General features: G+C 39.8%; 1 protein-coding gene across 3 annotated transcripts; it reads right to left on the reverse strand.

The window, feature by feature from the left end:
- Window positions 1-1,164: 1,164 nt before the first annotated feature.
- On the reverse strand, window positions 1,165-21,672 carry rbm27 (RNA binding motif protein 27). Of its 3 annotated transcripts, none has more exons than XM_073479852.1 (21): window positions 21,540-21,672; window positions 19,678-19,796; window positions 18,086-18,213; window positions 17,831-17,910; window positions 17,017-17,222; window positions 16,233-16,544; window positions 15,447-15,674; window positions 13,534-13,719; window positions 11,771-11,917; window positions 11,403-11,556; window positions 10,583-10,736; window positions 9,766-9,999; window positions 9,560-9,682; window positions 8,759-8,884; window positions 8,509-8,583; window positions 8,221-8,403; window positions 7,953-8,051; window positions 5,326-5,547; window positions 5,112-5,195; window positions 4,885-5,004; window positions 1,165-3,877 (listed from the first exon to the last, which is right to left on the reverse strand). In XM_073479852.1, the coding sequence occupies exons 1-21, from the start codon at window positions 21,596-21,598 to the stop codon at window positions 3,776-3,778; spliced, it is 3,141 nt and encodes a 1,046-aa protein (XP_073335953.1). In that variant the 5' UTR covers window positions 21,599-21,672; the 3' UTR covers window positions 1,165-3,775. The 3 variants fall into 3 exon arrangements, with proteins under 3 accessions (XP_073335953.1, XP_073335952.1, XP_073335954.1); XM_073479851.1 differs by having other exon boundaries at window positions 7,947-8,051; XM_073479853.1 differs by lacking the exon at window positions 13,534-13,719 and having other exon boundaries at window positions 7,947-8,051.
- Between the last annotated feature and the right edge of the window lie 200 nt (window positions 21,673-21,872).

Consider the following 21,872-nt stretch of genomic DNA (forward strand, 5'->3'; position numbering starts at 1 on the left):
CTGGTGACGTAGCTGATTAAGTGCTGTGTTTTTAATTCATGTAAGCAAACTGATAAACAGATTGACTGTAGCTCAGGAGGTAGAGCGGGTTGTCCAGCAATCAGAAGGTCACTGGTTCAAATCCCAGAGTCCCCGGGCTGCATGCCAAAGCATCCTTGAATGAGATACTGAACCCCAAATTGTTCCTGATGAACAGGTCAGCACCAGTGGTGACTTATAGTAAAGAGGTGCAATGTTGAGAGTCAATAAAACATGAAGAGGTCCATGAGGGTACCCTATCGAAGTTCTGCAGTTTGGCCAATTTTAGATATGTCATTTGTGCAGTTCAAGGATGGAAACTAAAGAATACGTAAATAACTTTTGAGAGGAACACTCTTCTCTACAGCCATCTGGCTATAATTGAATTGCAATTTAAATGCAATATTGTACTAGAATATGTTGAAAAATCATGATAAAAGTGGCATTAAGTTATGCTGATGTGCTAAATCAGATAGATCTTCTGTTTAAGTTTACTTTTCCATTCTACGTCAACTGAGGGGTCAGTTAGCCAGACACAAACACACAACATTCAAACAGTTAAAGGAAAAGCTCACCCAAAAATGAAAACTCAATCATTATGTACTCACCCCAACGCCGATGAAAAATCAGGTAAAGTCTCGTGGTCCACAAAACAGTTCTGGAGCTTCGCAACAAAACAGTGTTGCAGCATTCTACTTAACAACTGAAGTAGATGGGGACTTGCTTTAAAACTTTAAAAAGGGCTCCATACAGCTTGTCCGGCGTGATACAAGTCTCCGGAAGCCCAGATATCTCAAAAAAGTATTAGAAAAGATGTTATTCTCACCCTTTTAAAGGCTAAATGTTCACTGTAGCTGCCACAGCACTCCGTCTTTTTAAATCAATTTCCAATCTTGGGGCTTCTGGAGACTTGGATTATGCTGAACAAGCTGTATGGGCAAGCAAGTCTCCATCTGCTTCTGTTGTTTAGGAGAATGCTGCAACGCTGTTTTGTTGAGAAACCCCACCGGACTTTCCAGCAGCATGGGGGTGAGTGGATAATGACTGAATTTTTATTATGGGTGAACTCTTCCTTTAAGAGTCAAAATGTCAATCTTATGTTGTTTCTATCAGTTAACATGCAGAATAAAGGAGACCACACAAGAGTTTAAGGTAATATTTTCTGGAATGCTTTTGCTCGTATCTTTTCCCCTCTTGCCAATGTTTACTTTTTTTTTTTAGTCAATTTTCTTTCTTTAAATCAAAATTCTTTTTTTTTCTCTCCAAGATCCAATCCAAAAATGTTTTTTTTCTTTCTTTTCTTCTTTTTTTTGTATCCTCTTACAAGCACCCAATTCCTCCATCTTTATTGGCAAAAGCAAACATGCTAGTAAATTAGAAATCCATTTTTTACAAACAAAATACATGAAGAAAATACATCCACATCCTGCAAATATAAACAGTAACAAATCCAAAACTATTATCCAATAAACATTTTACATTTTTTTTTACACCGTTGTGTGATAGGAGCATACAGAAGATAGTACAAAAAGTGGGGGAGAGACCTTCCCTGAATCCTCACTCACACAAGCGAGAACCCTGCCAGTATAGGTTTGTCCTTTCCAAACTGCCAGTGACCTCGTGTGAAAAAGAAAATCACGAGTAAGTTCTGCTTCCGCTTTCCATCGTACACCTGAAACCCATTCTGACCCACACAGTGATGATGCTGGGAACATGAGGTCACTGGCAGCAGGCTTCTGAGTTATCAGTCAACAGCGAGATATGCAATCCAAACAAGAGCGCTACCGACAGTGTAGGTGGGAGGAAATCACGCAATGTGTTTCAAACACTGCACACTTTCACGTGTTGCCAGAGAAAAAAGGAGATGATCTGTTCTAATTTCTCGGCTTACTGACTGTTTTCACACGCAGACAGAAATCTGTATGTATATTTACATGCAGATTCCACACACATGCATATTTCTGCCTGCATGTCTGTGTAATGTAGTGCGACTGATCCAGTTTATCTACCAAGTTCATTTCTCTCCTTCGCTTTGGTGCTTTCATTCGACTGGTTATGTTACTGGATATGATCACTTGATTTATGATAAGCACACATCAAACGACACTTCAATAGGCTGCATGTAAACGTAGTTATTTGTTTCAGAAAAGCAACAAAACTGGCTAAAAATGTATTTTCTTGCATCGAGCACATTTAACCTTTCCTCCCACCCTGAGGATTCTAAAATACAGTATGTGAAAAGAAGGCAAAAAACGCAAAGTCAAATTCTGTCATGAAAGGTGCACGTTCTGCACGACAATATTTAGCTGCACTAATGCACAAATAATATTGTGAGGTGCCTTTCAACAGAGTGTTATTTTTTTTTTCACAGCTCAGAGCAGCTCTCAAAGTGTCTTCAAAAGAAATGTGCTACTTCAATGACAAATTTAGTGAAATATCAACGTGGACTGGTTTAACACAAATGCAAAATTCTTTGCGAGTAAGCAGAGACGCTAAGCACTCTTGCTCGACCTTTTTCTACCTGACACAACCTTGTCATTCATTTAAAATGACAGAAAAATAAACTAAAAAAAAAAAAAAGTACAACAGTAATTTCTCTTTGAAGCATTTACAAAATTTACAAAAGTAAATCACAAATCTTGTAAAAATTCAGCCATCCGCTGATTGTGTAAGGCAAAGAAATTATATATATATATTTATATATATATATATTAAAATCAACTGTTCAGTATTACATTCAAACACCTGTCTATGGATCTCACATTTTTCTTTTGAAATGGGTGATCTGATCCCTGTCCTGTCTGGCCTTTTGGACGACCAGGAGACAGAATTAAACAAGTGAAAAATGTTACACACTCTTGTAGAAAATGTAGAACACCTGTGTGGGTGTTTATATTTACACAGAGTGGCACTGGACATTTAGTGGGGAGAATTTACTACAAGACTGTATCTGACGTGCATGGACACGGCAATTTGTAAACATAGTTTGGATTTTTCTATTGCACTGGTATCCTTCTGTACCTGCACTGGCTCTAATGTGCTCACGGTACAGTATGGTGGCTGTTTTTTGTTTAAGGAATACAACATGCACAAATTACCATGAATTCATGCCAGGACAGAGAGCCACTGTCAAAAATAGCAGGATCCTTTAATGTTTTGTGGGTGAACCCATACCAAAACAAACTGTGAGCAAAGTGAAATGGAGAACTACACCACACTGTGCCAATGTAGGTACTGCAGAGTGCATCTATGCAGTGGAAAAATAAATAAATATCTCTCTGGTCGCAACAGAGAACGTTCTATCGGTGAAGGAATGGCTGTCCCTGAACTGAGGACAAGATCTTTAAAAAACTGGTGAGAAAAGAGCTTAAATACAGTATGTATAAAAATACCTATTCACAGTAGACACAAATGTTGTGCATTACTGATATTTATCATCTGGTAAGCACACTGAAACTTACATAGGTTATTTCTATCTATAAGAACAACTTAACATTTATCTTTCTCAGCAAAAGTGAGATGCTTTAAATAATTGTTTAGTCGAGGGATACAAAAAACTATCAGCCCTCTCAACTTCTTTTCATGTACAATAAAGTAAAGACGTTTTTACTTTGATTAGAGTCTAAAATTACTTTGTTTCAAAATACTGGAAAGGAACAAAAAAAATGTGACTTCAGTTGAATTGATTTTGTCTGCACGTGGGGAAAAATGATGACTGATTCTTCTGGAGAGCAGGCGACGACGAATCGCGGCGCCTTCACCGTCTCCAAGACCGGCTCTCGTACTCGTCGTCTTCGTCGTCGTCCTCTTCCTCCTCCTCTTCCTCTTCCTCACCAGGCAAGTAAGAGCTAGCTTCCTTCTGTTGAAAATCAAACAAAAAAACAAAAATCTCCCGATTAGCTTTGAATTCTTCAACTTATTAAGATTATGCGATGGTGCTTTACATTGTGCCACATATTTTCTTTACAGTAATTGTGTCATTTTGTCTTTTCAAATTTGTACCAGTGCCCATGATAGACGAGATAATTATTAGCTGGCGAGAAATTGAGTTACGAGAGGAAGAAACATGTCTACATGTTAAATTTAAGTGAAAAATTCTGAACTTCGTGAGGTTTTCCACATGAAACATATTGCTTGCTGCTTGGTATTACTTAATTACCTCTTCATTATCAAACTATCACCCCACTACTGCCACGTTACTACTGAGCCGTAATGTTAAGTGCTCCCCAAAACACTACAAACACCTTTCAATATACAGCAATATAACACATCATACACAGTGCCAACAAAACGCAACATTGTAAGTATTTATTGCAGTGTTGTTGTATTGAATTGCACTAGAATGTACAAACGTAGATTATTATAAAGTTTATATTTAAAAAATGTCTCCTCACACTACATGAATCATGCAGAGTATATAAAAAAAGTATTAGGATTGAAATAAGAGGGACTTTTCGAGTGGATCAGCTTCCAGAGGGAGACACATTTTCATAATTGTTATCAAAGATTTCTAAAAATCATACAAAGCGCACTGAAGTGACGGGAACGTTCTTGTGCACAAGTCAGACTGCAGCCTCAAAAACGCAACTCAAAAACATGAAAATACAGTACGAGGATTTCACCTGACAGTAATGCAGTTTTACTCAAAGGGCTAAGATGCTCTTAGTACTGAGAGGCTTGCCCTGATTTTCCATTGGGAGCTGTGGTGAAAAATTTAGAAGCACTGGAAAGAAATGCACAAGTGAAATCTGTGAATATAACTAAAACTTCTTGAAGTTTCCCCGTATCTGGGTGACTGTATGCTGCTTATGTTACTAATGATAACACATGGAGCCAGGCTACACATGCCAGTGTGATGTGTCTCACCGCATTGTCCTCATCTTTAGCCTCCACCTCCTCTGGCTCTGTTGAAACGGAGGGCGTCTTGGGCTTGAACCAGGAAATCTGCAGCACACGACCTTTGAACTTGGCTCCCTGGTTAGCTGCCTAGAAAACAAAGCAAGAGGGCAAGTTGCAATGACAGCCTTCACTGATTTTGTGCCAGTATAACCCCCCAAAAACTGGTCTGATTTAGAGTCATGACAGTGGCTTACGTTCTCTGCTTCGCTTCGTGTCTTAAAGGTCATTACGACACTGTTGGCGTCTTGATCACGGACGTCCTCGATCTCACCGAATTTCTAAGATTAACAAGGAAAAAAAAAGATCAGAATGAATGTTCAATAATCAAGTTTAAATTCAGTGCAACTCCCCTTTAATATTTAATCTTTTTTAACTAAATAACACAAAAAAGAACAGCACAGTCCTTACCACAAAGTGAGGCATCAGCTCTTCCTTCTCCTCCTGAGTGACCCCCAGAATAGCCAGGGCTCTGGGTCTGTGGTCGACCACCATGCGGTTCACGCTGCGAGCCATCATCTCCCGGCTTCGGCCCCTGCCGCGGCCCACGTGCATCGAACCGGGCTCCAGGGGCATCTTGCCTCTGCCACGACCTCGACCTGCTGGAGGCCGTATCAGACCCAACCGAGTCGCCTGAAGGAGGACAGATCGGGATGTTTGAGGTTATAAAACAACTGGCTGGCTGAATAAATGGGCGCCACCTGGCTGTGTTAAAAAAATCATCATGAACAGATGTGGACAACAGATTGTGACTTGATGTAAGCATGACAACATCAAATCTTAATTTGTGTAGTAAACTACAGCAAAGACAAAATATTACACATTTTTCTCATCCTTGGAGCGTTAGCACTCTACATGTTTGGCTCTGGTCGCCTCCTCCGTCCCTCTCTGCCCTTCACCATTAGTTGTCACTCCTCCATTTTTAAAGTGACATCTTGCTTCCTAACCACGCCACAACCTCATAACCACTCTCTCTTCCATTTGTCCCTCCCTCACTTCTCCCTCTAATTGTCATCCCGCGATTTTCTTACAAGGACCAGCGGCTCAAACTTTAATGAGACGGGGCTCCATCAGTGTAGGACCCGTGTCTGATTTGGCTTTCGTTAGCGGCTGCTCCTCGGGGCTTGCTTAAGTGGCTGCAGTTTAATGTGCAGAAGGAGGGTTGGGTTTGGATGGGTGGGAGGGGTGAGTATGCATTTTTAACAACTAAGCTAATTTAGCACCCACAGGGGTAGAGGGGGGGAAACATGCCAGGCAGGGTGTTGCAAACAAAAGCTATGTTCTTGTTTGGCTGATCTTGCGACACAGACGACCTCGTCTGAGCGCTGCCAGTTTAGAGGAGGGGGAGATGTGGGGCCAAGTCGAGGCTGGCTAACACACTTGGATGCAGCAAAAAGCAGGGCAAACTTTTCTTTTCATGAACGACAAGAACTATTTCGTTTAACTTTTTAATGACTAGCCTCAGCAAGCACACTCACCAATTTGTGTTATTTTCAGTTAATAAGTCATAATGAGTGTGGAAAACAACATATCTGGCGATGACTCAAATAAAACTAAACTTGAATTCAAACAAACAGAAACCGTGTGATGGCATAGCATCATACAGTACTTCTTCTTATTATCATCATGTGCCCTTTTATTTGAATGAGATGTCATGGAAAGCATGGTTTTAAAGACATCTCTGCATAATTTCTTAAAGTTTTAATACTACTGATGATTCAGTCACAAATTGCATATAATTCATTGTAGTTGCAACCTAAGATTTTTGTTAATGATAACCGTCATAGTTTCTACTTAAAGCTGCTACAAAAAAACTTTCATTTGATGTCGATTCTGGTGGCCCCTGTGGACAAAAGTGGTATACGCACCTCTGCCTCAAATCTAAACATCTTGATCTAGCTAGTAAGTCCTTTTTTTTTTTTTTTTAAACAACTTAAACCAGACGTAACATATTTTTAAAACACAGCCGATTTCAGGATGCATAGTGATGGGGTAATGTACCCATTTGTGGCAACAAAGTAAACAACATAGTAAACTTTGTTTTAGTGCCGTACCACCAGATTACATAGCAGCTTTTTTCTTCAGCCTGCGAAAATACTCAATTCTTTTTTCAAACTCTGCGATAAGAAAGAAAGAAGTTCCATTTTATGACTTATTCACCGTGGATAAATTGAAATATGCGTAAATAACTGCTTGTATTACATATTACAAGTTTTAAAAACAATCTCATAGATTATATTTGTAGCCTAGCTTTTGTAGACAATAATACCTCACTTTGTCTTTCAAATGGCCAGTATTACACACCAATTAAACATATACATAAACTCATTATAATGACATATATACAGTGTAAATTATCCAAAAAGTCTATGGAGGCCAAAAAAATAATAATTAATAATAAAATAATAATGCAGTAATATACAGTAATACATTGTAAAGCTCCTGATCAATCTTTGGCTCAACTACTGTATTAGTGTCTGTGAGTTTTGATATGATTATAAAGTCATCCATTAACATGTCACTTGTAGCTTACAGAAGAAACACACATTTTCTTCAGGTAAAGCTTCTGTGATTTACAAAAAAAAGGGCTAGACTTCTTGTACACACATGATTCTACCAGTGTTTCCCCAAAGAATCAATTTAATTGATGGTGGAATTAAAAGAACTGAACACTGAGGATTTTATTTGTATTATTTATTCCTCTCTGAGGATTTAAATGTTGCCTTATTTGTATTTTTGGTATCCATTTACACATTTACAAGTGCTGTTCACCTGTTAAAATTGATTTGGATTTGCATGTTAACATCTCTCTTTTCTGCTTACATACATTCAGGCAGTGTTGGGTAATATCCTGTCTGCTGACTTCCTCTAAGGGCATTTTTTGAAATGACATCCTCAAATTCAGCCTTAAGAAAAATGTTGATGAAGTCCACGTCATTGTCATTGACCTGTGTGTGTCAGTTCTAGCCATCTTTTCAGATCACTGTTCTGTGGTTATGTACTGTCTATGTACGTGTATGTGTGTGCATTACCTCCACCTGTAGTTGTCCCAGTTTTCTCTTGAGGTCTGTTGTATCCTCTCCAGAGCTCATTTTCTTGTGAAAGTCCAGCTCAGCATCCAACAATTCCTTCTGGGCCTGGTCACATATCATGTAAAATGAGAAAACATTTCATTCACAGTCCTACAACAGCAAGACACTGTGCAAGAATTGCGTATAAGAAAAGTTAAGGTGTATATTGATGTTACCCTATCCACAGTTTACACAGTAACAGTATCTATGCTGGCCAAAAAGGACTAAAACTTACATCAGTCTTGGTCTTGGACTGGCTATGGTTGGGTTTGGCGCCGGGCGCCTGGGAGGCAGGGCTAGGGTTCATCTCGTTCTGCAGCTGTGCGATCTTCTCTGTCAGCTCCTTCAGTGTCTTCATGATGTTGGCCCTCTCCTCAGGTTTCATCCCTCGGTTCTTCTCCAGGCGGTTTATCAAGGCCTGAAAGAAGAAGACAGACAAGCGGTGAGGGAGAAGAAGGTGTGAAAGGCAGAATCAGAGAGGGTAAAGACAAGAGAGATGAAGGGGTGTTGAAGCCAGTTTTACCTTCTGCCACTCGATGTGCGTCTTTAACATCTCTTGCTTCTTCTTTCTCATGTCTTGCTGGAGCTTTAATGCCTCCTTAACGAAAAGAAAGACAATAAATAAAATATAGTCAGTGAGGTGGAAAAAACACTATATGCTATTGGTGAACATTTCATTTCTCATCGGTGGCCCCTGGGAAAAACAAATGGCTAATCCCGGCTTTGCTATTCTCGCACCAGTCAAAATTTGCATTAAAAATTAAGCAGCATGCCTGTTTCTTCTTGAGGACTTCCTGCGCTTCTAGTGCTTTTCCAGTTTTCCCAAGGCTCTTTGAGGAGGACTTCAGGGCTATGGAAGTGTAGGGGTTCTTCTGTGTGTTTGTCAGTGCAGGCGCCACCTAAGAGAGAGCGAACATTTAGATAATCAGAATGAGATGGTAGACAGCTGCAATAGACACAAACAAGAATGCACTGTTAACTAACTCCTAGTCCAACTATTGAATCGACTGTTATGCAATGCTGTACAGACATTCATGGTCCTCAGATGATTAATTTTAATGACTCTGGTGACCCTCTGACTTTTCCTTTAGCACCACCATGAGGTTGGCATTTTTTAAGTGAAATGTCTTGACAGCTATTGAAAGGACTGAATTTCTGTGAAATTTGGTACAAACATTCATGTTCCAAAGGGGATTTCAATACAAAAAGTTTTGAAACTGGTCCAGAAGGTCGCCTCAGCTGGCAGCAAAGTAGTCCTTGTGGGCATCTTTGACCATCAAAGTAAGTCCACTAAAAGAGCGAGATTATATACCTAGTGTCTGACAACATTACGGAAAAGATCCCTACAGACATAGACCTTTTTGATAAAGAGTAAAATCCTATTTATTAACCAGAAACAAGTTGCCAAAACCCCCCAGACTCAACAAAAAACAGTAATTTTATCATTTTATCACAGTACATTCAAACTCAACAGAAACAAAACAGAACAATCTACTTGAAAATGCTACTTCAACCCCATGTCTGACATCACCTGACACACACACACACACACATGTACAGAGACTATAACGTACAGTGACAGTGTCTGGGTTCAGGCTGTCCGGCTTGGCTGTAGCTGTGATCCCAGCCACCGCTGGCAGGCGATGCTTGGGCACAGTCTTGTTCAACACGTAGGCTGCTGGACTGTGCTGCTTGATCTGATGGTTTCAGAGACGGGGTAACACTAAGAGATCAGTAAGAAAAGACAAAGGACTTCTGTGTATTCAGCTCTTATACTAACCTTATGCATAGAGCTGTGTGGCGGCCCCTGGCTGGGTGCTGCCCCGACTGCCTGGCTCCCTAAGCTCTGCTCCTGCTGCTGGAGCCCTGTGGCGTTGGTGCCCGGCTCGCGGTGCCAGTACACACGAATGAAGCGGTTGTTGAGGACCGCCTCGGTGCTGGATATGGCCCGTCTGGCCTCTTCATTTTTTGTGTACTGGATCAATGCCGCTTCAGGGTCTCCGCCAAACACCACCTGTAAAGCATGCAGGTCAGGTATGTGTATATAATGAAATAAACTCTTCTGCAGAGCTGAACTTCATGAACTCACTGCTGAACATTGAGCTATTCATTTTTTTGTCCAGAATTCTACACATTCAATTAAAAAAGGCACATTTAGAACATTATACAAAGTAGCATGACCACCATTCTATAACTAAAGAAAGAAAGAAAATTAATTGCCAACTATTTTGATAATCAATTAATCATTTATGTTCTTTGTCAAACAAATGTCAAACATTTGCTGGTTCAAGTTTCTTAAATGTAAAAAAAAAATGCTGCGTATCTTTGTCATTTATGATAGTACATGCAAAGTCTTTAGGTTTTGGACTGTTAAGAGAAACTCAGCAATTTAAAGATGTCATTTTGGCTTTTGGAAGAAAATGATTGTATATTGCAGCCCTACATCATTCAATAAGATGATATATTTAATGTATTGCATTCCATATAAACACTCTCTAATTCTCAGTTACATTACTTTTACTATTCAAAAAAGGGAAAAGAAAATTGAAGCCCTGTACAGGTTTCCCTAATGAACGACAGCAAATGATGCATTTTACCTGGATGTTGACGATGGTTCCAAACTTGCTGAAGTGCTCATTGAGCTTGGTGATGTTGTTGAGCTCACGTGGGACCTTGCGCACCTCCAGCTTGGTGTTCACATAGTGATACCTCTTGGGGAAACTGCTCTTATGTTGGTTGTTAAAATTCGGCCTGAAACGAGAAGAAGATCGTGATGTTTACAACTTAAGTATTCCACAGCATTTATTTTGGAAAAACTGGAAAAGCTAATGATCATTTTGGGCAGTGAAATGGAACCCAGATTGATGACCTGAGGTTCAGGTTTCTGCCATCATACTGAAGTTTCTAAAAGCTATAACAGCTGACCACATGTCCACGCTTGACACCCAAGATGGATCACTAGTAGAGCCTCACCAATGGAAGCATCTCAGTCATGAGGATGTGTGTGTGAACCTGCTTCCCACAGCTGAGACAAAAGATTAGCTCCTGACCTATGAGTCACCAATTTGTATGATCGAATTTCAACCAGCCAGTTTCTTCAAATGTCCTCACAATACCTGCTTCTGTTTGGGGAAGGTATAAAGTGCGAATGATCGCTCTGGGCAAGCTGTGGAAATTTCATATCCCCGAGCTTTATCACGAATAAAATATTCAGTAACTGCTGTGTTAGCTGTGGAAATATTTCTCAAGAGGACCTTCACTGTTCCATCTTTGCAGTGCTTTATTGCCATGTGAAGTGAGGACAACTTCTTTGATTAGGATGGTACCACATAACGCTGATGCTGAACAGATTACAGATTTTAATATCTAATTTCAGAGTGAAACTTTTCAAATGTGTGCGTGTCTTTCAGTTCTTACTTCTCCATCCAGGGTTTTTTAGCTGCTGGTCCCTCAGTTGTACTGGGTCCCATGGTTCTCTTCCTATTATCCTGATCCGTGTTAAAACGGGACACGTTACTTCCAGGAGTGCTGGCTACAGTGGCGGGCTCTGTCTGGATCACTATGTTGGCAGCTAGAGGACGCACAAACAGACAAAAAGATGAAGAAACAATAATAAATACATATAATAACTAATTAAACATAGGTGTTTACATTTATAAATTCTAGACTTTTATTTACACAAGGATCCACACTTCTCTAATCAATTCACATCAACCCAATAGCGCCCACTGCCCAGGATTACTTTGGTGAAGAGTGTCGGCGCTAAAAAGGCTAATAGTTGTTACCTCTGGAGCCCTGTCCTTCGTTGGAGGTGAGGCCGATGAGGTTGGATCGCTGTGTTTGCACCCGGGGAATGAACTGACGGTACGGGTTACGCCCTGCTGCAGTCAGGCCTGGGGATTCTGGGTTATAGCCCTCTGGATCATAATTATCTAATGTGCAAAAATGGAGACACACTCATGAACACACAGGCTTAGAGGGAATTGGAAACACTTTTTAACTGTCATAAAACTTTGTGAAAAAACTTTACAAAGTACAAAAAAGGACCTGAGAAGAATAAAATGACACAATAAAATCATGCAGCCCAACATGTATAAATAAATGAGATAAAAGCATAAATAAAAGCATCGTTTGGAGGATTTTAAATGTGTCCAATGGAGTGACACCTAGGGAGGGGAATCGAAAAACAGAATAAATTGCCCGATACATCTCAACTGTATGCCTTAAAACTGAGCATTTCCTTTTATCATTGTTGTCAAATGACGTCAAACTCATGTGTCTATGCTGCTGGAAGCTTGCAACAAGAAGGAGTCATGGTGAAAAGTAGGAATGTTCCAAAGCATGGCTTCATTTCACAAAAAAAGTCTAAAACACTGTATAAAGGTCTGTAAAATTATAATTTCAAGTAAGAGTGAAAATATCCACAATATGCTGATATATCTTTCTACTCAATATGGTTTTTAATTCCAGGAATGCAATGTATTTGACACACCAGAGTGCTTCTGCTTCCCAACCTAGTATGTCCTTTGTTGACGGTACATATACTTGTTATGATATAGTAACATTGGCCCCATGCAAGCAGACTTGCATGGGGCTAATGTATGTTATTCATTTTCAGACCTAAATGAATATGAACAACATACAAATACTATTTTATTTCATCATTTTAGATGATTACAGACTGTTGCTACAGCTGGCTTTTCAAGCTACAACCAGATCGACTAAAACTGATCAGGAATCAATAAGTCAATCAGTAAAGGATCAAAGCGATAAGCAGACTAGATATTGGCATTGCCATCTATAAAATCTTATCAGTTCCCATCCCTAGTGACAGCTACCTGTGACATTTTAAGTTAAATACAGCTCTGTGTAGTACTTAAAACAAATACGTAATATTGACAAAGATAGAATCAAATGTACATATAAAGAAAATAAATAAATAAAACTAATAGAAAAAATATTTCTAAAAGATGAAACATGACTCTTTTCCTGGACCATGCTTCACTTTAACAAAATGGGACCTTTCGTGACAGTTTTGACTTTGACTATCTGAGTTCAATTAAGGTCAAAAACTGAGTTTGTAATTAACTCAGAATAGACCCACTCCATTTCAACTAAGTCTTAGCTTTTCTGCATAACTGTGTAATTATTCATGAGCCGAATTACAGGGAAAGCACTTAACACAATAAAGATGTAGCAGAGTTCATGTTAATTGTGTATAGCTACTGTCTGTTAGGTTAAGTAACAGTGCTACCTGCTGGTCAACAGCTGTTACTGCAGCCTGAAGAAACATGAACATGACACACTGCATACACTACAACATCACACACAAACCAACTTAAAATGACAGAAAACAGAAACACAAAAGCCACTTAACTTTCAGTATACAACTCATTGTGATTCAGTTTTAACTTATCAAGTCCGATTTACTATAACTAAAAGAAAATGATTAAAGAAAAGTCAGATCGGGAAATAGAGCCGGAGCCACAGCAATGTCGCCACCCAAACAGACAGTCCCAATCTGAATAGGAAAAGCTTCACTGCTTACATTCAGACTGGACATATTGGGGACGAAGAGACACAGATGAGGACGAGGAGGGAGGAGGTGGAGGAGGAGGAGGAGGAGGAAGAGTAGGTGGCAGCCCCACACCAGGCGGTCCAATAGGAGGAGAAGAAGTGATTGCCGTTTGGTGGTTGGGGGTATCGATCCCACTGGTTGCTATCAGTGGGGGTCCTGAGGGAGACACAAGCCCAAGCTAATGTCTCAGGTATATCGCAGGTATGACAGTGAGCCTTGGTTTGAACTACCACTACTGGTAACACATTATAACAACCACCATTAATAACTGGTAAATTAATAGTTGATTAAACGTCAGTTAATAGTTATTTGACTGTTAACAAAGAATAAAATGCTTTATAAATCATTTTTAAAGCAATTGTAAAAGGTTTATAAACATTAATTGCAACTTTAAAATGACAATCCAGATAATGTTTAAATGAACTACCCCGCATATATTAATAATTTACAAAGTATAATAAACATCAGTTGTAACTTTATAATAAACAATTTCTCAACAAATGGTTTATAAAGCATTTCAGAGTTTGTCAACAGTGATATAGCTAATAACTTAAGTTTGATTAGCTATTAATTTACCATTTATTAATGATGGTTATTATAAAGTGTTACCCTACAACTTTTTTCATGCCAAACTGGTTGTTTTAATATGACAATGAAGGCGCCAAGAAGTGATAACAACTGTTCCATGCAATCAATGAATTTTGCATCTGATTTAAGGCAAATCAGAAAAAAACACATCATCATTTCAAGAAGCAGCGTAATCACAGCAGTGTGGCTGTGAAATAAGCAACAATTGTACTGCACTGTTTTAATCACCATCAGTAACTATTCGCTTGCTCATTAAGTCACATTCATGCAGCAAAACTAAAACAAGGATATCTTAAAGGTTGAAAGGAGGAAGAACAAATACATAATTTAGGAGCTTTGACTGAAGCTGTCAATGGTAATCTCAAAACAACTCGCTATCAATTTTAAGTTGAACAAAAGAGCCCAAAAGAACTGTTGTGTCAGACATAAACAATCCTCAAAACACAGACACTGATACAGGCTAGGAAAATGCATAAATACATGAAAACTATTGAAACCATTGAATAGCTCATAAATAAACTCTATTATGCTCCAAACGGATTTTTTTTTCTGGCTTGCACTCAAACTGCCTCCAGATTGTGATGTTTATTTCTCCACCATGCTGAGTGAGCAGGTTTTTTTAATGGCACAAAACAGTCCTATTCAAGTAGTTAAAATATGCTGAACTAAAATGTGCTGCTCTGTTATTGTGGAATGGAAAGGCAGAATGTTATGCAAGAAACAGGTCAGCCTTGTGAAAGGCTTTTCCTTCCACCAGGTACAAAAACAACAACCTGTTATGTCACGCATAATGTAATCTACAGATTATGCTGATTCATACTGTACACACATGAAAGAAATAAAAACAAGGGTCACGATAACAACCAAGATAGTGAAAGTATACCTTTACAACTTGAAAAAAAACTATATAAAAAATTAAAAGGCTACACTACAAGAAAAGAGAAAAAAGATTTCTGATCATCATCTTTTATAAGCAGTATAATCACAGTGTTTGACTTAAATTGGTGATGAAAGCCTGAAAAGTGGTCATCACTTAGAGATGACCATAAGTGACATGAAATGTATTTTTCTCAATAAAACCAAATGAGAAATTGCTAAAGGAGCAAATTACCAGACATGGAGGAAAAACAGGTCTTACTGTTCAAACAAGTGCCAGGAGGGCAGTAACTACAACTAGCTGCATTCATCCGTCGCTCTTTCATTTATTAAAACAACTGGAAATGTAACAGTTCAAATCAAACGTATGCAGTTTCTAGCAGTTGCCATTAATGCACTGGTGTGGTGGTACTACTCACCAGTCATGGGGAAGACGCCTGGTGGTGGTGGTTGACCGTAGGGTGGCATCGCAGGCATCCTAAGGGGAGGGGGTGGCTCAGTGATTGGGGGCATGGGCAGGCCGGCGGGGGGCATGACAGGCGGTGGTGGAAACGGAATCATGCTCGGCAGATTGACATCATCGACAATGAGAGGGTCGTTTCCATGGTCGAATGGACAAAGGTCGCCACGGACGCAAAATCCCTTTTCTGTGTGAGGGAGGGAAACGTAGGTGTAGAGGTTTAGGACACCATAAAGAAACATTCTCTGAGCAAGACCTACAAATCTTTTAGTTTCATCAGATACCTCTGTAACCTAAGTTCAAAAAGGGTTTTATGCCCCTGGCAATCAAACCCATTCTGAAAAATGTGAAGAATAAAAACTAATAAAAGAGAATAAATAAACAAGATGACAGATTAAATGATTGTCCTAGTTCATAGCAGCTAAGACCTACAGTGCATGTATTTACCCCACAGTCTCATTAAGGAACTGGGTCCCTTGTGGCTGTGTTTGAGCACTGTGACAGAAAGCAGTGTGCTACAGGGACAGCCGGTAAATTTGAACCCTCACTCTCTGGAGAAGGGATTGCTAAACAGTGGTCATTAGTGAGGAGACTAAACAAGGCAATCATTAACTCTCATGGGAAGATAACAGTGGAGATTACACCATAGCCAGGGCAAACTTTACAATAGTCTCTGAGATGGAGGAAAGGAATAAAAGCAGAAATCAAATGAAAAAGCGGAAAGGATGATTCACTTGGTTCCTACCATCATAATCCCTGCAACGCTGTTTGAGTGAAGGACCCTTGTTGCTGAACGGCTTGTTGACACCATCTTGCCTCTGGGCGGCGTAGTAGCCAGACCAGCTGTCCGTCGTGCTGTCGGGCAGGTGAGCCGGTGTTGCTATGGGAACGCCTCCAGCTCCCGAGACTCCGGCGGACGACGAAGAGGAGGAAAAGGGGTGAGGAGGTGTGGGCAGGGGCAGGAGAGGTGGCGGGTGCTGCTGCTGGGAGCCGGATGTGGTGGAGGAGTTGTAGCAGTCTGTGTCCTTCCTTTCCAACTCAAACTTTGACTTGAAGTCTGTTGAAGACGAGCAGAAACAGAGACATTTTAGCAAAACATTAATAAGTATTAAAGTAGAGTAGGGGACTACAGAAAAAATTCCAAATGCTACAAGTTTTAAGCTACTTCACTCATCATGCCAAACACTCAGGGATGTAGATTAACCTTGTGGGTAATAAGGCCAGTTCCAGCCTGTGTTGTTGAATCCCCACTGATATGATTGCAAAGCTGTCCACATTGCTCCTTATCGATAACAACTCCCAGCAACACTGACCAGAAATCCAGTAGAAAATAATATAACGACCACATCCAAAATTGTTGTCTCTTCTCAACAGCACACCCAGGATGTCTGCAGCTGCACCTATGCATCACTAATGCACGGTTCAACTGTGCTGACAGGTGCTTCAGGAACTTCTGCACTCCTGGGTCTGGTCCCCTGTGCTGTTGTTATTGGTTGTGTGTGTGTTTGGGGGGGTGTAACTTCTCTCACCTCTGCCTCCTCTGTGCTCCCTGTCCCTGCTCTTTCCTCGGCTGCCGCTCCTGCTCCGGCTTCGGCTGCGGCTGTAGCTCCTCCCACGAGGGCTTCCCCTGCGACGCTCGTGGCGCTCCCGCTCGCGGTGGGAGTCGCTGCCGCTTTTTCCGTGCCGATCGAAGTCGCGGCGCTTGCGCTCGTCTCGCCTCCTGTCATCGCGGCTCCTGTGTGGTTGATGAGTTAGAAGGAATATGTTTGAATTACTACATTTAAACAACAGACACGTTTAAGAGATGTTATGGCAATGCAGATAAGATGTTAATGTGCTTAAAGTTGCCAAACCATAAGTCATATATGCATGATGAAGTATAACCCTAGAGTGACTGTTGTGAAACTTAATTAATTATTATTTGCCATAAAGATAAAGTGATGAGTATGGCTTTTTATGTTGTTCGCAGGCGTTAAGTTCATTAAACTCTTAAGCTGTTCTTTTAAATGACAGACCAGCAGTCATCTGTTATTGACTAGTCATGCTATAGTCAAGGGACAGGTTACTGGACACCTGGGCTCTCATCAAGCTAAAAGCATGACTCATGGGACTTCAAACCAACCATACAAATGTATCCATATGCTAAGATCTCTACACAGCTAGAAAATGTAATGATGTTTTTTTTTATCAGCGGTAGGAAGTCAAGGCCCTGTGTAGTGGAAATTTTAGCATGAGACTAGGGTTAGGGAGCCATATGTCTCACATGTCAGAATAGTTTCTATGCATGCCTTGTGCTTGGTCATTAAACCGAGGTGAAACATATCCCTGAAGCCACAGCCATACCTGGACTCGTTGAAGTCAGGGCGGTTTCTCAGAGGACTTCTCCTCCGCCTGTTTTCTCTGTCCTCCTCTGGAGTTTCAGCCTTGAGGGGAAAAAAACAGACATTTAATTTAAAACAAAAACTTCTGAACAGTAACAGAACCACCTTCTGTTTTTGTTTTGTTTTTTCCTTTTCCACAAAAAGCACTTTGACAATGAATAGTTTGTCTCAAAAATCAATGTTTAGAGACTAAATAAAGCAAATAAATTCTTCTCACCTCCACAGCATCAGACTTGACTGCTGGTGGTTTGACCTCCTCTTTAGGAGCCTCCTTCGCAGCAGGAATTCCCAGGTAGTTCTTGGTTGTCAGACATTCAAAAAGTTTATCGACAAATCCCATTGTCTCTGCAATGACAAAAGGAAGTTTGTGAACAGAGTCAATCTTCCACTTGAATCATGAGCAGTTTTGCCCATTCTCCCTCAAAGAGCAACCTGTCCCTTAGGCGTGAAATGTACCAACATTTCTCCTGAAACACACTTCACTAAATACTTCTGTGCTCCTGGTAGGCTAAATATAACCAAAGTCTAATAAACACCAAGTGAGCAATAAACACAGAGAGAGCACAGAGATAAAACAGGAAAAGCTGCTTGATAAATAAAAAAGTACATGAAGGAGAAAATGCATATACACACCCACAAAAAAAACAAACAAAGTACATTAAAGGAGATAATTTGAATAATTAATTTACTGCAATCTTTAAGTATGTTATTCCAAAGGCTTTACACTTCCTAACTTTGTTGTGGTTTTATTGTTCCCCTGGGACTGTTATTATACTGTACAATTCAAAGTAAAGGGAAACCACTTAATCATGTCAATCATACAAGGAAAGACAGCTTGATCCAACTCAAGCGAAACAAGTTGATGCTTCATGTAATTCAGCCTGGAGACATTAGAGGGGTACTTTCAACTGATGTTAACACCCCCTCTGGTGGCTGTATTGGGGACCCACAATTGGTAGATGGGGATAATATACAGGTCATTGCATCTCTGAATGTGTAAATTAAGCTTACGGTCTGGAAGGAATTTTAAAGACGGACATTATGTCTGCTTGCAAAATGCAAACTAGCTCAAATGTATTAAATACACATCTTTTCTTTTCTACAATTAACATCCTTACTGTTTATACATTGTTGTTGGTTTAATTGAATTTCTTATTTATATTACTTTGATTTTAATCATATCCTTTATGACCATTTTACTCTTTATTACTGTATTATTTCCTTTTATGTACCTTAAATGTCTTTAATCATGCATACCTGTATTGAGGCAGATTAACTAATTTGCTATCACTGGAAAGTACTTGAGGTGTACAGTACAGGTGAACTCCTGTTGCTTTTATATGTGGTATATAAATAAAGTGACTTGACTTAATTATAGTGTCTGACCAACTAAATATGACCATCCCTCTCACCCTAGTTGTCAGTTATATAGCTCGTCTTTCAGACTAATTTCTTACGTTTCTGATTGAACCTTCTTCTATCTCTATTTTGCCTTTTTAACATCAACATGTTTACATAAAGTTGTTTTTCTATCTAATCCTCATATCCTATTTGCCAATAATCAGACTGATGGACCACCATAATGCCACCGGCTATGATTCTAAGAGGATTTATGACATAACTGCAAAGGCTCTATTGTCTGTGGAGGGAGAAAAATAAATGCTTTTCCCTCGTTAGCCAAAAGATCAAAATATCTGCTGGAAGACCATGTCCGCATTACTTTCTTGACAGGCAAACAGTAGGGTCAATATCAAAACAGCATGTTGCGTTCACTCACATTGACACAGAAGCTCTTTGGGGAGTTCATACCTTTTTGTAGGAAGACATCAAGCTGATCAGCACAAAGTGCTTTCAGCTCCTTCTCCGGTTTGTCCTTCTTTACAAGAGCCACCACATAGTTGGCTAATGCAGACGGATCAGCATCACATCTGCGGGTTAAAATATATGTGATTTTAGAAATTCAGCTTCCCAGTATGTTATTTTAACAGTACAAAAGAAATGGAGTTAAATTTATAATTGTACATAAAAAAATACTGATATATCAATACATATTGATTCTGAATATTTGAAACAGGTTTGATACACATTTTTTGCAGTATCAATACAGCAGGACTAGCTCCCTGCTTTTTGCTCTCCTCTCCGACAGCGAGTTGACACATGCAACCCTGTCACAGCCACATATTTTCACCTCCACCAGATCTAAATTAACTTAGATGCTGTTGTTCTTCACATGCAGCCTTGTTATATCTATCTTTTCATTTATAAAAAAACTAAAAATGTATGCCCTCAATGTAGTGCCTGTGGTATCGAACAGGGTATCGAATATCAATAATTATCATAGTATTGCATAAGAGTTAGAAATTCCAGTATCTTGACAACTCTACTTTATTATTTAACCAACTGTAGTATACTGTTTGTCAATGAGGTGTGCTACTGTGGTGTCCACCTACTGATGCATGCAAACATTCTCAAAACAAAACCTAACCATACTGTATAATAATATAACATTCAGTACCAAGTGAGACCCTTGCCAATGCTTGTAGGGAAACAACGTTATAAAAGCCTAAAAATCCTACCATATGCTTTATTTTACAAAACATTTAAAAGGGATAATAGATCATGCTAAAAGCTCTCTCAGCCAGCAAGTCATGAGGCTATTGACATATTACCAACACACTCTCAAAACTACTTTAACTTAAACATCCAGTGATCACAAATTAGCAAGTGAAAAGTAAACAGTTAATGTTCCTAAAGCTTAGCCAATTATATTTTAAGTGCTCTATCCCAGGCAACTTGACTTGTTTCAGTTTCTTGTAGACATTTCACCTCTCAGCCAAGAGGCTTCTTCAGTTCTGAGCCAATTATAATTTCTAGGATTTAAAGATAACAAAAACAACCAAGATTCAACTAGTTTCCCTATGAAGCTATTTTCCCTCAGAGAATGAGAGTGCAGCACACTGGCAGCACTTTCAAGACATGCCCGTCTCTGTGGGACAGTAAGTGGCTGTTACAGCATCACCTAAACAGAGCCTGTGTGTCCTACACCTCTACCCCTCTACATATCAACCCCACTTTCTTACATATTCAAATCCATCAATGCATTTAAACGAGTTCTTTGTCAGCTTCGTTATCCTACTGTAATTACAAAGTCATTTACATTAGAAAGAAAGGGAGAAAAGTAAGAGTGTGTGCAACTATGGGGACTGGTATAGCAAACATTTCCAATTTTAACAAATGCAATAAACATATCACATAACGCTGCAAAAGTCCACCACACTCAACACTTACTACTATTTTAATCACAAGCAGCAGCAGACGAGTTAGGCTATCTGTTGCAGCTTCATGGCTTGCTTCAGAGCTGGGATAAAGTCAAATAATCGTGGGCCAGCTGCTTGCCGAACTGCCCCAAAATAACGCTCCAACAAACGTGCTACATCGTGCACAATATTGTTTTAATCTCTAGCATTCGCTTGTTTATCAAAAGCGCTGTCTCTCTTTGCTATTAACAGCCAGCTAGCGGCGATGGTGGTTAGCTAACTCGTGCGAGAATTTGTCATCAGATTCTAGCAAGCCCCACATTGATGCCTGGCTAACCCACTGGCTAGCTAGCTAGCTAGCTAACGTAGCTACGTAGCATGCAACCTAAATGTCATTTCCAATTCAACACTCACATCGGCTCCAGTAGTTTTGCCAGCCATGACTTCAGGGCTTCAACATTCTCTATGATCATCGTGAGAAAGACTAGAATACTGTCTATAAAATGAAAGTGCGTTTTGATAACCCTACTTTCATCGTCTATAAATTTATAAGCTTTCAGGCCGTTTGTCTCTCTTCACTGGCAGTTCGGACGAAGTGGTTTACGGCATGGCAACACAAGTTGACTTGTCGTAAAACAGGCCAGGCGACGGACGTTGAAACCTTATTCAACCGCGACTTATTAAAGAAATGTCGGAGTCCCGCAGTTGTGTAATACATATGTGAGATTAACAAAATCACGACTGTGC

Source organism: Pagrus major, chromosome 13, assembly GCF_040436345.1.
Source record: "Pagrus major chromosome 13, Pma_NU_1.0".
Lineage (NCBI taxonomy): Eukaryota > Metazoa > Chordata > Actinopteri > Spariformes > Sparidae > Pagrus > Pagrus major.

What these genes read in the sequence shown, in the direction of transcription:
- rbm27 (XM_073479851.1), bottom strand. Translation starts at nt 21,598, where the DNA reads ATGATCATAGAGAATGTTGAAGCCCTGAAGTCATGGCTGGCAAAACTA. An exon ending in AGGCGTCTTCCCCATGACTG is followed by an intron (nt 13,720 to 15,446) that starts GTGAGTAGTACC and finishes TGTCTCCCTCAG; the next exon opens with GACCCCCACTGATAGCAACC. An exon ending in TGAACCCAGACACTGTCACT is followed by an intron (nt 8,885 to 9,559) that starts GTACGTTATAGT and finishes GCTCTCTCTTAG; the next exon opens with GTGGCGCCTGCACTGACAAA.